At 41.7% G+C, this 16,421-nt stretch overlaps 1 protein-coding gene across 1 annotated transcript in view; it reads right to left on the bottom strand.

Annotated features, from left to right (window-relative positions):
* REEP3 (receptor accessory protein 3) overlaps window positions 1-16,199 on the bottom strand; it is a gene marked incomplete at its 3' end in the record, with an annotated part of 33,699 nt that extends 17,500 nt beyond the window's left edge. The window contains exons 1-2 of the mRNA XM_079535814.1: window positions 16,162-16,199; window positions 564-636 (exon numbers count right to left, since the gene is read on the bottom strand). Coding sequence (XP_079391940.1) covers window positions 564-636; window positions 16,162-16,193 — 105 coding nt within the window. The 5' untranslated portion in view covers window positions 16,194-16,199. The remainder of the gene's footprint in view (window positions 1-563; window positions 637-16,161) is intronic.
* Window positions 16,200-16,421: the final 222 nt, after the last annotated feature.

The following is a 16,421-nucleotide window of genomic DNA, read 5'->3' as shown; positions in this document are numbered from 1 at the left end:
GAATCATAGTTTGGGTTATGTTGGCTTGCTTTGCTCTTCTTCACCATCTTAATCAGATCTTCTCCCTCCCTGGTTACATTTGTCCTCATCTTTGAAGAGCTATCCCTTTTCTCGGGTTGAATATCCTCTTGATCTCCATGCAACAGTTAAACCACTACTACTACTACTGACATGGTCACCAAGAAGTAAATCTGTCACAGCTTACCCACAGGTGTTGGCAGAATTCAGAAACTTCCTTCCCTCCTCTCTGTCCAGAATTGCATTATTTCAGGTACTTAACTGAAATACAGCTAACATAAATCTTATATTTTAAAATCCTCCTGTTCTTTAGGCAGCACAGTATGTTGGATACATTCCAATGTGAAAAGTTTCAGAATCTAAGCTTTATCGTTCAAAACAAAAAACATAGCACTGCCACTACATTCACACAGGTTTTGTATCTACTGCCAATATGATCAAACCAAACTTCCATATAATTCATTGCACTACGTAATGAAAATGTCTCTGTTTTGTCTCAGCAGAGGCATGTAATTAATTAAACAATTAAAAGCAGCGTGACTTACATATTCCTTCACATTTTTTGTCTTCACAGCTTTGTACGAGTAATATGCAGGATACAGCATCCCGAACACCAGCCTATCAGAAAATAAGAAGAGTTTTCAGAATTAGTTGTACCATACATAGCAAAGCAGTAACAATACATCATCAGAGCAATCCAACTAACTTATTAACATTCTCTGGTTTCAAACAAACAAACAAAAAAAAACCCAAAAAAAAACCAACCAAAAACGGTGTTACAGTTTGCTTGAAGGGAATCCTGCAATATGTAAGAATAAAAAAGCACTTGTAACAAAATGAGTTCTGCTATTTGAGTTTGTTTTGCTAGAACTTTTCAAAATCAGCATGTGGACATACAGACAAGTGGGAATTAATTCAGTTTTGCTTAGACAGCCAGTTTCTACTAAAGTTTCTCAGAGCGCAGAGCAGAGTGAAAGGGTGCTATCCAACCACAGTGAGAGCAGGATCAGAAGAAAAGATCTGCTGTAACAGAAGTTTGTTATTACACAGTGGTTTTACTAAAAATATTGCCCACAAACTGGAGGAACTGTTCTTCATGATAAATTGAACAGCAGGAATTGCCTCTCCTTGAAAGAGCTCTGCACTCTCTTTCACCCACTTATCATGCTGTGCAAAGCCAGGCACCTGCCCACCCTTACTACCAACTGCCTAAAGCAGCTACAGCAAAGTCTGCAACACCACTGCAACACTGCTTGCCAATTGCTGAGGATGGTTATGTGTGGGAGAAATTCACCCTCCCAGGGATACCCAGCCAGCTCCTAAGCAAGCTCAGAACTTAAACTTCTTAAAGCCATGCAAAGAAAGACGCACATCACATAGTATCTTAAAGGGCCCGTCTGAGTGATGTACATTTTACATTCAAATGGTCAATATCAACCAAATTAAATAATCAACTAATATGAATTAATATGTAAATTATAAATTATTAAAAATATTGTAGCTTTAAATAACTGGTAATACTAGGAGTACAAAACAGAAAGTAGCAGTTCGTGATTGTTTGTTTGTTAGTTAGTTTTTTAAATGGAAAAGGCCCCAAAGCCTTTACCTTCTTCAGCACACTAACAGCAAAGACTGCCACAGCTTTCCCAATATACAGGGCATATGGTTGGGAGTTTGATGCACTTGATTTTGGGTCAAAACACCCTAAATGTTTTTTTTTTTTCCTTCTGACTAAGAGAAGATCCTGACAACATCGGTTCAAAAAATCCTTGGTGTACTCCAACACGAGATATGGAAGCAGAAGGAATACTAGACCTGACACCCTTCATTTGGATCAACTCCTGCAGAGGAGAGCTCTTTCTCTCTTCTTTGTCCCTGTGGAATACTCCATTCAGCAACCCATCAGCTCCGATGGCGCTCACCTTTCCTGCTCCTTAAGGCTGAGACTAGAACCATTGAACACCACCGATAAAGGAAAGCCTCATTAATCCAATAATTGTAACTGTGACTTCATAAGCATGGAAATTTCTTCGAACAGTAAGGACACAAAAGAGGTCTGTGAACATCATAATCACTGCTAACTGTCAGGTGGCTTCATAATTACATGCCAGTGGTTACCGGTCACTGAAGCACCTCACAATTGTCAAAAATAGTCCAAAGCTATTCGTATGGCTGTTTGCAGACTGTACATGCAAGTTTCTTCCTGCAAAGCATACAAAAGAGAAACAGACTCCATCTTTTACTGAATAGACCTTTGGTCTGCAGTTTTCCATTTAATCTACTGTCAGTTAACACTGCTGTTATTTTAAAAGCTTAGCTTTAAATTCAAACAGCAACTTTTTCCAATCGTAACATCCTCAAAAGTTTGTTGGATCATCTGATATAACGTAACTTCTTTTTGAGAGCACTGCTTTGGGAACAACTGTTCTTGAAGTAGCAGTAAGAAGATCACAAAGCTCAGCTACAGAACACCTCCAGTGAAAAACAGAATGGCACCCAGCACAACACAGATGTGACCAAGACAGCTTGTTTTACCCAACTAGCAGATCTTTATTCCAGCAAATTAAGCTTTGCCCTCACTCTATAAATCACAGATTAGCGCAGAGCCAAGGGTAAGGCTGCTCACTGCAGCTGGCTGAAGACAGAGGCAGAGATCTGCAGAACGGCAGAAGGGAGCTGGGTACAATCCACACTACTGACAAAGCTACACTGACAGCAGAGCATTTCTTGTTCACACCAACACCCCAAACACCTCAGAGTTGTTAGCAGTACCTACTGTCACACATTATAAAGCATATTCTTCCGCTGCTATTTTTACAGTAACTATGCAACGCATTTGAAGGTTGCAGTGACTAGCCCAAAGCTTTTCAAACATAAAAGATTGAGTGTTATTTTTAAAACCTACTTTGTACTTCATGGCATACATTAGCACACTGCACTAATGTAGCAGACAAGAACAAAGCCAGCTTCCACAGATGGAAACAGATTTCAGCCGAACGTGATGTCATTTGCTTTATTTCTCCAGTAGATCTAGGGGTAATCCTGCTTACCAATGTGATTTCTCTGCCAATCGTACACCTAACTCTTGCTGTTTCCCAGCTGCACTCAGCAGTTAGTGCAGCACTCCTCCTTCGGTACAGCCACCTCCTCCATGGACATTCTGCTCACTCCAAGAGAGATCTTTCTTAAACATATTACGAGATGGAAATCAAAACACAAACTAGAAAAAAACCACCAATCCAAAAAGGACCAGCAAAGCCTCGAAAACCCAGAACAATGCATTGTTCTGTGTGTCAATATATTGTGTATCAATATAACTGTTAAAACACACATGACATGTATTATCACATAATCAACAGTCCTACACTTTAAATAGCATTACCACACATAACTATTAGAAACAGTAATTTCTGAAGGGAAGCAGCAGAACTCACATCTGACCAATTAATGAGATATTGGCCACAGAACACATTCAGCCAGGTAAGTAAACAACAACTCATGTTTTCAGGTTTGAATATAACACAAATAACTATTTTTAGACATATTTATACAATGCTATGGAAGTCTCTTAAGTCTCTCAGAAGTACAGCTTGCACCCACACTCCCGAAACACAAAGCCATTAAACCAACAGCATATTTACAACCTCAGTCTACTGGCATTGCCAAAGAATTGCCAGAAGCACTGGAGGGTGTCTGGAATTTTATTCTTTTGTTTCTCTGAAATGCAGAGACAAAAGCCACAAGTATTCTCTGATAGTACAAGCTGTTCAGGACACTCAGTCAATCTAAGACACTCTGGGGACAATGTCATTTGCTATGCTTGCCCTAACAAGTTTGATAACAGATGAGAGCAATTTGCCCACCCACTGACAGATTGACAGACTTGGCATAGACTGATAGGAAGCCAAACATTCGTTAATGTGTGCATTTACATTACTAATATGCAGCAACACCCTGAGCAATCACTTGACAGCATTTGGCAGGTTGTAGAACAAAGAAACAAATCTACCCTGTCTGCACAAAGTCATGGAAGTGAATATGAATACCTGACACACTTTCTTACTTTGCTGACTTCATCCAGGTTCCGTCCCAATAGCAGTCTTCCACTGTGATTTACAACAGGAGTATCTTCCATTCCCTTCACACACAAGCTTTGTAAGAGCAGGTAATACATGGAAATACCTGCTAGAGGTAATACAGATGACTTCTAGGTGTGTGTGTGTGTGTGTGTGTGTGTGTGTGTGTGTGTGTGTGTGTGTGTGTTATCAAAGCCTTAACTATACTGCAATATCTGTGCATAAACTTGTATATAGTAAGCACTACTTACAATTACTGTTTTGGGTCTTGTTTACATAGTTTAGCTTAAGCAAGATTGCTTTTGAAAGGGAAGCTTGCTAGTGGAAACTAAACAGCAGAATGAAATTTAGTCTGAATGGTACTGGAGTTTTTGGCTGGCTGGTTTTGGACTTAAAAAGAAATATACGGTCATACCCATTAACAAATATCTCTAGGGTTTGATCAGCACACACTGGAAAAGCAATAACTCACTTGCTCAAACTATGTGTTATTCATGTACTTACAAGTCTGCCCTGTAAAAAGGACTCATCTTCTCGGGGTGGGGGAAGGGGGCTGTAATGCATAAAAGATAAGCTCTGAAGTAAGTTGTACCTGTTAAACATCTGTGTGGTATACTCATGATCAACACAAAGCGTAATGAGCCTGTAAGAACCCTGTTAAAGGGGAAAAAAAACCTACAACTGAAGGGAAAGTAAGACCTTGAGTCACACCTCACTGGCACCCCCCACGCTGAGGATTACAGCCTGGCACCAAGTCCCACACTAAGCCAGCTGCTACCGTAGCTTTTTGTGCTCACACAAACAAAAGCTCGGCCAAACGTTTTTATCCTGAGTGTTTTTGAAAGGCACTATACTAAACGAAGATCTTCTCTCTCAACACCTGACAAAACTTAGTTGCATTTTGCTATTGGTCAACATTCAGATATGCAACACAAGCCATAATAATCTACATTTAAAGAGTATGTATCCAAGTAATTACAAAAAACAGGCTTAGACAAAAATGGGACAGGGGAGCATAAGGATAAACTCTTGAACTTCCCACCAAGTTGAGTTCTACTTTTGTTCCTTCACCTGCTCCCCCTACCTCTCTGTCCTCATGCAAACATACTCCTATGTATAATAATAATTGCAAGAAATCTGAAAGAAGACAAAGCATAAATATATATTAGAAAAAAACATCTCCCATAAAGGATGTTCTGTACTGTAATCTTACTCACGGCCAAGATACACCAGTAAGATCGATTGCCTATTTGCATGGGCTTGCCAGCTTTCTCTCTGAGAGAACAAGACTTAGATGCCAAGAAAGTACTACTATCTTTAATTAACCTGTTCGTTATGCAGGGAAATTTCTTTTCAAGTCCAAAATGAAGACTTGCCCTTCTATGCCATTATTAAACATAATTTTAATACACTCTTTTAAGAATTCCCATAGTTGAAAGCACTAGAAATTCTCACAGTATCTTCTAGGTTGCCTGTTACTCATTCTATTTGCTACTACAAAGCTCTAGACAACAATATACAATCAGAGAAGTCTTAATCAACAGTTAATTCCATACCCACACACACATTAGATAAGCTACCTCCTTCAGGATGAATCAACTTTGAATTTCCAGCTCAGCCTACATACAGTTTGCAGCCTACTGGGCCTGTTTAGCCAGCCAGCAAAGATGCAAGTGCCCCGAGTCCCACTCTCAGCAATGAACATGCTGTATATTCATCGTATCAGCCTTCTCTTAAAGCCCTTTGGAGGTATGAACACTGTACCAAACTCCCAAAGCAAAGCTACACTCTTTTACCAGGTCATCATGGACCCTGTAACATGAAGAAGCTGCATCACTACAAGTTTAACACAGCTCTCTCAGGATTTCTCTTTTCTAAGGGCATTACCTGTATGTAAACCCTATAAAGCAACTCACCTCTTGTCACAGGTATAAGCCTGGAGATACCATCACCGCTGAAAAGAAACCTCTCAAATCCTCCTCAAAACAGTCAAAAAAAACAAAAACAAAAAAAAGACAGCAGTATGGAAAATTCTAACAAACTGGTATTGGAAAGCACACAGAAAATGCAGTAGGAATAGAAATTGTTACATAAGTGTTAGCCATTCTCTGCATGCCTATTAGTGGATGTAACACGTGCTTGACTTCTACTGTAATAAGCGTCCTGAATATCCCCGCACTGTTTCCTGTTTACATACTAAAATCAGCCACGTATACACAACAGTCAGCAGGTGATCTCATAGCTTCCAAGCAACCAAAACAAGATTCTTCTAACATTCTCACATGATTCATCTCTAGAATCTCCACATGATAAAGAGCCAACACTAAAGGCCTTCAACACCAAGTGGTAATCTGTAAAATCTTTCACTTAAGTCTTCATTCAAGAGCAGAATTTCATCCCTGCTGGAGAAGTACCAATTCCCAAGGCTGCTCACACTTACTCAAAATTCAGATAAACTACCTTCCTTCATATCTACCTTAATACACTCTGAAGTCTCTCATTGCTATGACTATTTGCCACTGGAAGTCCAGTATTCATCGCCACCTGCAGCATTAGACAGGAATGTGATCAAACACCAAGAACTAACCAACAGTTATCAATGGTTACATCTACTTCTCATACAGCCCTTGAGAACCTGGCACGCCTCTGGTCAAAGAGGAAGACATGTCCTTGAACCAAACCATGCTTTTCTTTTCATGATCAGCAAGGACTGATGGATGGATTGAAGACGTCAGTTAGAAGAGACCAGTTGATCTGATTCATTTTGTTGCTTTTTTGGTTGCTTGTTTATTTTCTTCATACAAGAAAAAAGAAAAAAAAAAGAAAAAAAATCAAACACTCAAGTTTTCAACAAGTATTTTATATGTTTAGCACATGTCTCAATAAGCTTATTCCATAGAGCAGATGAACAAGAAAACAATTGAGACTGTAAATATTTTGAGGTTCAGCAAGGAAAGCTGATGCCTACGCAGATGTACAAAGAAACATGCAACGTAAGATCTAATTTACAAGAGTATATTTTAAAAGAGTTTATATAATCATGGCAAAGTTGACAAAGAAACAAGCTAATGAGCTCACTTGCTTTTGAAACAGTTCTTTACATTTACTACCATTGGAGGATCATACTGTTTTCACCAGCAATGTGATCCTGTCTGTTTAGAATACTTCTGATGAGCTCCTAAGACACATCACTAGTTTCATGCAGATGAAGTGTTGAACAGAACTAACACAAATACCACAAATTCCAGAGCGAGGCATTCAATTTTAATCAAGAACTTTAAAATTATATATGCTTTTAACATTTAACTTCCTGACTCTGGTAATTTGAAATCAAGAACAACTACCTGGCTCTCTCATTTACCTTCTTGCTAATATTAGCTTTACTCAGTGTCTTCAAAATATTATTCAAGGCTCCTACAATTTAAATAGGCCTTAATTTATGTGTAAGAGCATTAAGTCCTTTATATTGAGGGCAGACTTTGCAAACACCTTCCATTTCAATTTAATTTGCACACTGAAAAACTGTTCATTACAGTAACTTGAACCAATTCACATCAAGTCAGTAGCGACTTCTTTTCAGAGGTTTCATGCCACAGAATTTAATGAAAAATGCAAAAACAGTCAGATGTTTGGAGAGGCAAGGCAAGTATCAGAAGAATAAAACAAATACTATCACCTCAGCACTGCCAACTGCAAGTTTTTAAACTCATTTAATGCTCTTAAATTTCAGATCTTAGAGATCTCAAAGATCCTCACGCTGGCATAATGACCAGATAACATTCAGATTTGCATAATGAAGATGTTCTTCTAGCCAGTACAAAGTGGTAACTGACACAGTGAGACATCGCAGCTGAACAGAGCCACGCTAAGGCAAGGAACAAAGTTCTGCAGTTGACAGAAACAAAAGCAAATGCTGTGAAAAACACAAACACCAGGAAAACTCAGGAAGAATGAAAACAAAGCAATCACAAAAACCCATTATCTTTACAGCAACTCTATTGAATGTTTAAAGCAGCCTCACCCTATAACATATTTAAGATCCAAAGCAAGATCATTCACTACTTTGTGGCAGTTCTTTCTGAGTGCTGGGATAAAGACATTTTTGGTCATCTGGAGTTGTTCTTAAAGCTTTAACTTGGGTTTCTTTACCCCAAGTTATGTTATCTTCAAGATCAAGCTGTGGAAGCCATCACAGAAATCCCGTGCGATATTACATAGTGCGTGCGTTCCAGACTCAGCTGCACCAGATGAGGAAAAATTCTTTGTACTAAAGTGTTCAAGCATCTTTTATCCATCACCTCAGGAGCATAAGGAAAAACATGACTTAACATCCAACATCAGCTACAGAAGTCCAGCAACATAGTGCCTCCAATATTACTGCCGATATTAGGGGAAAAACATTCACTGTCCTCCTGAAGTTATGTTCATTCTTACTATCTGTGGAACCTAGAGCTTTCTTCAGCTTTGTAAACTGGCTTGAAACTACCCACCGCACTGGAGTTTTGCCCTCCTGGCCTCTGCCTCAACATCACCTACAGCCTAGGCACAATGCCTCCAATACCACAGGATGATACATAGTTTAAAAAAAAGAAAAAAAACAAACAAACAAGAAAAAAAAACCCTTTGCTTTTCACCTGATGTTGGTCAGCTAGAAACTTTGGAGAATCTCACTGCGTTTAGAACTACACATCAGCCACAGATTTCGGCTGCAGCAGAATGTCTTCTCTCAGCATTTCTGGAGCACGACCAACATCAGAATTACCGGTTATAAGAAGCTAACATTTACAATAGGAGAGGTCCCAACTAAGAATTCCTTCTAGTTTTTTCAAGATAAACCGCATTTTATTTCTAAGCCACATAGAAATGAAAGACAAACCAGACCGCATGTAGCCATACTGAGTCTGGTTGCTTGGCTTTAAATAGGAAAGCATGGTTCATAACTTAAAGGCTCAGAAAGCTCAAATTTAATCACTGTACATCTTATAACCTATGGAGGCTGATGCAGAACAGCCTAAAGGCCAAGCTTCTACAAAGAAAACCCTAAAAAAAAATAATAATAATAATAAAAAAAAAAAGACTTCAGCAAAGAAAGGTGATGCAGCCTCTGCAGCCACACAACACCAGCTACTGAAATACAAAAAGCCTTGTTTCTTCCTCATGTGACTATTTTTTGCTTTTGGTCATCACAAGCTATTTACATCTGAATTTTTGCCTTAAAGTTTCTGATTTCCAAACAGCTCTGCTAATGATAAAGACCCAAAAGAACATTTCTAAAGCCTCATAGAGTGTTAAAAAAAACAAAAAAAAAAAACCAAAAAAAACCACTTCCCCATTGTACATAGGAAAAGGATTCTTCTATGAAATTTGTATTTGGCAGATACCACTGAGATAACATCTGGACTTGACATTCCAAAGTACACACATTTCCTCAATTACAGCTTGTGCTTAGAAAAACTCTGAGTACAGTGCTAGACACCAAGTCAAGAACTGACAATATGCTGAATCTCTAATAAACTGCAGCCCTCTTCATAACTTAACTTCAGAAATGCCATGCTGAGAAGCAACTTCCCTCCTTTCTGAACCTCATTCTTCAGAGATTCATTCAATAAAGCAGGAGAGGACAGAGAGGGTGAAGCAGCTGCTGCCCAACCACACGTGCACACATACGAATACGAGGTGCTGCTGGGGCAAGTCCCAGGTCTTCAAGGCTATTATTATTATTATTATTGAGAAACAGCTTCCAGGGATAATTCTATATGTTGAATTGTGAAACCAATGCTGTTTATACTGCATCTACAGTAAGCTAGTGACAGCTAAAGCAGTCACTAAAAATGTGTTTCTATGGACATACTGTATTCTACATGAACCTTCAGCTTTTCACTGCTGAAAAATGTGAACAAGTCAGCTCCACCCATGGCTTCTAAAGCAACCTACTTGTAAATATGTTCAATTTGAGTAGCACTTAGCTTGCTTTTAAACATAAGGGAAACCATGTGCTCCAAAACAGAGCCCTAGCGTGGAAGGAAAGTTAGCAGATAAAGGGGAGTAATAAGAGCATAGTAACAATTTGTTTTTCTTAAACAATTAGAGCTTAAGGTAATGATATTACCAAAAGTAATCAAGATCTCCCTAAGCTAGAGAGCACTTTCATTATTCTCCTTTCTGTGCTTTTGATCAGTGTTCTGAGAAGGGAGTTGGGAAGAGGAAATAAGAAAACCAGACTGCAGCTGGAAGACACAAGGACAGACTATTTTCCAGCGTTCCCTGTCCAGCAATGCAAGTCTCAACAGCTTTATTAGCAAAAGAAAGCAAAACATTATGTCAGAATTCTCACCTCAGGAAAAGTTCTGCTTTTGCAGATCCTTGCATTTTTACACTGAGTTAAAGGTTTTGAAAGAAGTTGCACCATGCTGGTTTTGAGCATCAAATACAAGTTCCAGCAGTCTTTGGGACATTGAACAATATTTTCAAGATGATAACACAGGAAAAACATTCTTGTAAGTAAACCTACATCCACATCAATGTTTGCAGAGTGCCATAGAGCACACAGGAAACTAAGTCCCACCCCATTATTTTGTCAGTGACAAACTGCACTAGGAACTGTCTGAGGCTTGGGATGCAGCTAGCCTCCATGGGGAGTTACAACTGTTGTGTTAAAGCATATTAGCACATTGGTTACCATGTTTAAAGCCACACTGATCAGCAGAAGCACGGCAGTCAACCTTTCCTACCTACATCCTTTTATAACTCACCTCATTTGTTCTGCAGTCAATTACTATAATCTAATCAGGCAAGCCATTAAAATGTGAGAGATCCACAACACAAAGATCGTATGGTTTTCTGCTTTTTGTTCTCTAACTACCTAGATGGGCTAAAGAAGGTACTTCCATTCAATAATGCATGTTTTGAAGTTTCAAAAACAGAACAAATAATCCCAGGAAAAGCTGCTTTGCACATTAAAGACCAGAAGAGAGATTTTTGCATGCTGTGGTTTTAATTTTAAGATTTTCTTACAAAGGCTAAAAGCACTAAGCCAAAGCAGGTTTTATTTTATTTAGATATCAGGATTCCATTTGGGACTTTCCCCAGAGATGTCCTCATCAGTGCCTATCAGGACATGGCTCTACATACAAAATAACCAACGACTGGTTACAGTACAAAGTCACATCTATACTGAGCGCATCTTGAGATGCTGAGATACACTCTGACAAAGCAGAAGTTGGTTTGCAGAATGTATGACAGTAGACGTTGTTCATTTAATCAGAAGTGTCCTCCTGTGCCAGAGCACGCAGTTCTTGGTATTCCTTTATCTACAGCACATAGAACACAGATGTGGATTTCAGCACGTTTTGTAACACAGCACACGCCAAGACAATTAAGCAAGAATGTCAGACTCCATAGTACGCCCCTGGTTGTGCTCCATCTGTTTCAGAGCTTTAGTTCACCAGACCGCCCTGGGCTACGAGTGCTGACCACGCATGCTCTGCATCTGCAGAATGCCATCAACACGGGAAAGAAAAGAGCAGCTGGACTGCATAGCAAACATTGACACAAGGAGAGGCGTGTCAGGCAGGCAGTGGGCACGCTCATTTCTGACTCTGTCAGATCCAGTCATCCTGCACTGTAGGAGCTCAGAGTAAGTGTTGCAAGTCAAGCTTAGCCAGCAGACGCTTTTTACTGAACATATGGGTTACCTAACTGCAAAGCTGAACCACGGATAGAAGTATTTTAACGATTTCATTGCTCAATTATGTAAATGACTTTAAGCCTTCAATAGACAGGACAATATACTTAGTCCCTTGACGTATATATAGTTACAGATTTCCAATTACAAAACTTAAGAGCCTTTAAAAATTGGGAAGCCTTGTTTAATGAGAGCAGCTGCACCACTACTACTGTAACTAGACTCACCACAAGAAGCAATAAGCAGCAACATGTAAGTGAAGGATGTGAACACAGAGCATGCTTTAACCCGCCTGGCAATATGCTGACACCTAAACCAGTGCCATTTTCTTCCTGCAACTTTTAATTCTAGCATAGCATTTACACGGCACATAGCAACTACATGACAGAAGCAAGAGCTGGTGCACGTCACTGGAACTAAGCCAAAATGATCCTCTCTAAAGCACGCTTCAGCTGACAAAACAACCTGAATTGTGCTGTGGCCGAACAGCTTGGGGCCTCTCTGGAAAGCTGAGGATTGGGGAAGGGTGAAAGGATGGCTGCTCCCAGCAACATGCCAGTTAGATGCTTAAGGAGAGCATCAAATGTCAAGGATAATTGACACATGATGACTGACTCTCTTCAGTTCTGTGGGGAGACAGCTATTCCAGCGCATCTCTCCATCTCACTCAGTGTGACACCGTCTCCTCTCCCCCACAGGTGCAGCTGCAATTTATGGGTCTTTACAATGGAAGCACATTCCGGATCCGACAGCACTCAACATTCTTCAGGCTTGGGCTGGAAGCATCCAACCACAACAAGAGAAGGCTACAAAGACCTGAAGGAACTCCCCCACAAAGGGCCATTCTGACTTGAAGGTCAGGCTGCATACAGCTATTACTTCCACACACCACATCAGCAGTATTGTTACACTCAATTCTACCTAACAAACAGTGGCTGTTTCAAGAAACATGTTTGACAGTGTTTTGATCAGCAAACAAGAACAAAAGTTTTTTTTGTGCTTGCTTTTAATAAAAACCTTTATAATTCAAAAGCAGATATAATCCAGCCTCACAAAGTGTACATGCTTACATGGAAACTGCAATGGAAACAGCTCTAATGCATAAAGCAGCAAAAGATGAAAGACTAATGCTAATCCCCATCTCCAGGTCAGATCTGATGTGCCCCAGACAGTCTTCGTCCAGCTTCACTGGACAAAGCTGTAGCCTAGCCCCACAGCTATGGAACACTTGCTGAAAGTTTTATTCATGCCATCCTTGTTCTTTGCAAGGCTCTAAGATGGGAGTGGGGAACAGTACAGGCAGAAAAAACAAAAAACAAAAAAACCACAGATACCTCAGAAAAATACTTTCTCCTGCAGCTCACCATTCCAACAGCTGAGACTTTCAAACAACCTTACTGGAAGGAAAACATGCTTAAATACAGGGGTAGAGTGAGCATGCAAAGCAACACAGATGGGGCAGCTTCCATTTTTACGTGAGGAAGGGGGAAAAGTTAACAGATTACAGCAGACAGTCTGCTTTAACAGATTGCAAGAACAAAATGGCCATCTCCTTTTTATTTAGGATGCACATCTTTGCTTGGCACAAGAGAATAGTCTGATCTCATCCATACCAGGCTGTGACTGACAAGTACTCAGTGTGTTTACTACTAAATACAGTGTCTCAGCAACTGATGTGTACACAATTGCTCAGACCCCATAAATGAGAAGAACAAGCAACCAAAGCAGATTAGTCAGATACAGGCTACAAGATAACAAGACAGCCAGACACAAATGTAAGAATTCTCACCACTAGAGACTGAGTACTTAAAAAGATTTCTGAGACTGCAACCTTTTTCTTGGCTTTTTGGAAGTGCAAAGAAGGAAAAATGTTGCAGTAATCCTTCTTAAAACTGTTGCAATAGCCAGAGTGGAATTACTAACAACCTATAGTTACTTTAAACAGCACCCCATAAACCTTAAAATGAAAAGGCATTCTAATTATGTGCTTCAAATCTTCCGCTTCTCAACAGAAAAGAAGATACACAACTGGTACAATGTATTTCACAAGTCTGTATGCTGAGGTATTGAAAAAAAGAAAGCAAAACTATTCATTAAAGCAAAGTTTTGCCAAAGAACGCAAAGCAGTGAGTTATAACCACTCCCTGATGATGAGTATAAAGGCCAATTCGCATGCAATTAAGAATTCTAATTCTCTACTACCTCCATTCCCTAGTTCCTTCAAGCTTTAACCAAATTATTTTTAGCTGATGAACTCCAAATTACAAGTTCTCAGACTGAATCAGAAGTTAGTTTGCTTGGGAAGTGCACGTCAGGACAAGTCCTCTGCATGAAAATTCAGAGGGCACTGCAACACACCTACAAATGCATATTTTGCTGGCTTTTTTTTTTTTTTTTTTTTACTTTGAAAAAGAGAAGGTCAGTCAGAAGAGGAGGACTGTGTTGCAGCTAGACCAACTGTTGTTCCTTCCAGTCACTTGTGAAGAAACAGATCTTCCTGAAAGAGGATAACAGAGCTTTTTGGACTTGCTATGGACAGCACAGAGTCTGTATGGCTCTCACGTACAAAATAAAGACATCAAACAAAAAACTGATATGGTAAATAGGAGAAAACCTCAGATCTTAGCACCTATGTACTGGTTAAGAGTACTTTCATCTTCCTTACAGGCTTTATTGAAAAGGTAGCATACTTCTAACCAACTGATGATGCACAAGTTAGAGAAATAGCCACTGGAATAGTCTGGAAAGATATCAGGAAGCAAAATAAATCAAGAAGAGGAAGATGGTATAACGAATACTGAGAAAAAGAGGGCAAGGAGGACAGTCTGAAGACTACTTGATCAAAAACGTCTTACATCATACCATGTCTATCTCCATGCTACCTCTCACCTTTCCTTTCTATGTGATTTTTATTTTATTAAGTTAAACAATAGTTTCCAAGCTATGCAAGTATTCTGGATGCACTGAACTTCCTACCCAGGAATCTGAGCACTGGCAAGGTTTAAATCCCACGGCTGGGAAACAAGAACACAAGAAGGTGAAGAGGATTCATAAATAGTATCAAAGACTCCCTTTTTAGCAAAAAATAATGAGCACACGGAAGTGAGTCAGCAACAGGAGGCAGAAAACTGAACTGAGTAATGCACTATCCTTTATTGCAATAGAACTGTGCACTGGAGCAGCTATCACATTAAATGCCTGTGATATTGGTCAGACCCACAGAGGACTTAATCCTCAAAATGCAAGCACACTGTTTAGCAGCTAATTTCAAAGGGGAGGGAAGAGGAGGAGAAACCAGCACAAGCAACTTAACAACAACCTTGTGATTCGAGATAGAGGTGCCCAGCACTGCTGATATTTCCTTTACAGCCAGTGCAGTTTAAAACATGGTTAAAGGCAAAATTCTCTGGTTGGCGTTTCTATATGACCAAGCAGAAACTGGTTCAACAGCTAGTTTGACTTACAGAAAACACGGATATGCATCTTCCCTCTACTGCCCATGGGAAGACCATGCTGACAGAAAGGCAGCAATGCCTCCCACAGCCAACATAATTCTTTTCCAGCCCTGAGACACCCGGCTCTGTTTAGCCATTCCAGTCATCTGACAGGTCTCATGGAGGGCGGCAGGACAGGAGAAGGATGAGGGGCTATTGCTTGTGTAGGTTGCTGAGACCACAGCCAACAAACGTACTTCGCACAAGAAGACATCTGACAGCACATCAAGTCTCGAGCTGAAATGACACCAGGCAGCTTCAAGGAGCTGCTTATCACCAACAAACTGAGGAAATCCTGTTTATCAGCCCCGCTCCAGATCACACACTCCCGCTGGCACTCGCTCAGGCACTCTCAGGACCGCTCTGCACGCAGGATCAGCTCGTTAGTCCGGCAAGAAGTCACGCGCAGCACAATCTCCACTTGAGCAACGCAGCAAATACCGGGCCGGCACAGACAGAGCCGCCACACGCTGCCGACAGTTACCAACCCGCCTTCACGGCTTCATTTGCACCCATTTACGAGCGGCGCTCACCACGCACCGTGACGGCCGACCGCTCCCGGCCCCAGGGGCGGCCCGCACGCGCCGCGAGGAGCTCCGGGGCCCTCTGCGCCGCTGCTGCCAGCCGCGCGCCACTCCCTCCGCCTCGCTCCGCCGAGGGCCGCGGACAGAAGCGGTGCTCCGCGTTTCTGTAGGCGGAGGGGTTCGGCGTGGCGAGGCGCGGCCGCTCCGAGCCGGCGGAAAACGCGGCGGCGCCGCGGCGGCCCCGCGCGGCTCCCGGCCGCCCCCGGCCCACCCGAGCCCGCTCCGGGGCCGATGAGGTCCTCCTCCTCCCTCCAGCCGCCCCCTTCCACGGGAAGCCCCGGAATGGGACGGGACGGGACACTCACACGACGGCCCGTGAGATCATCCAGGACACCATCGCGGCGGCCGCGGCGGCGGCACGTCCCCTCGGCGAGCCGGGCCCGAATGGCCGCGCGCCGCGCCGCCCCGCCCCGCCCCTCGCGCCGCTCCCCTCCGCTCCCCTCCCGCCGCCGGAGCCCGGCGGCACCGCGCATGCGCGACGTGCCGGCAGAGCCTGAGCGCCGAAGTGTTTCGCGCGGCCCGCCCTCGACCCGACGGCTGCGCTGACGGGCGCGGTGACGGCTTT

This window comes from Tetrao urogallus (genome assembly GCF_951394365.1).
Source record: "Tetrao urogallus genome assembly, chromosome: 5".
Taxonomy (NCBI): domain Eukaryota; kingdom Metazoa; phylum Chordata; class Aves; order Galliformes; family Phasianidae; genus Tetrao; species Tetrao urogallus.
The sequence above is the reverse complement of the archived record's forward strand: the minus strand, read 5'-3'. Positions and strand labels throughout refer to the sequence as shown.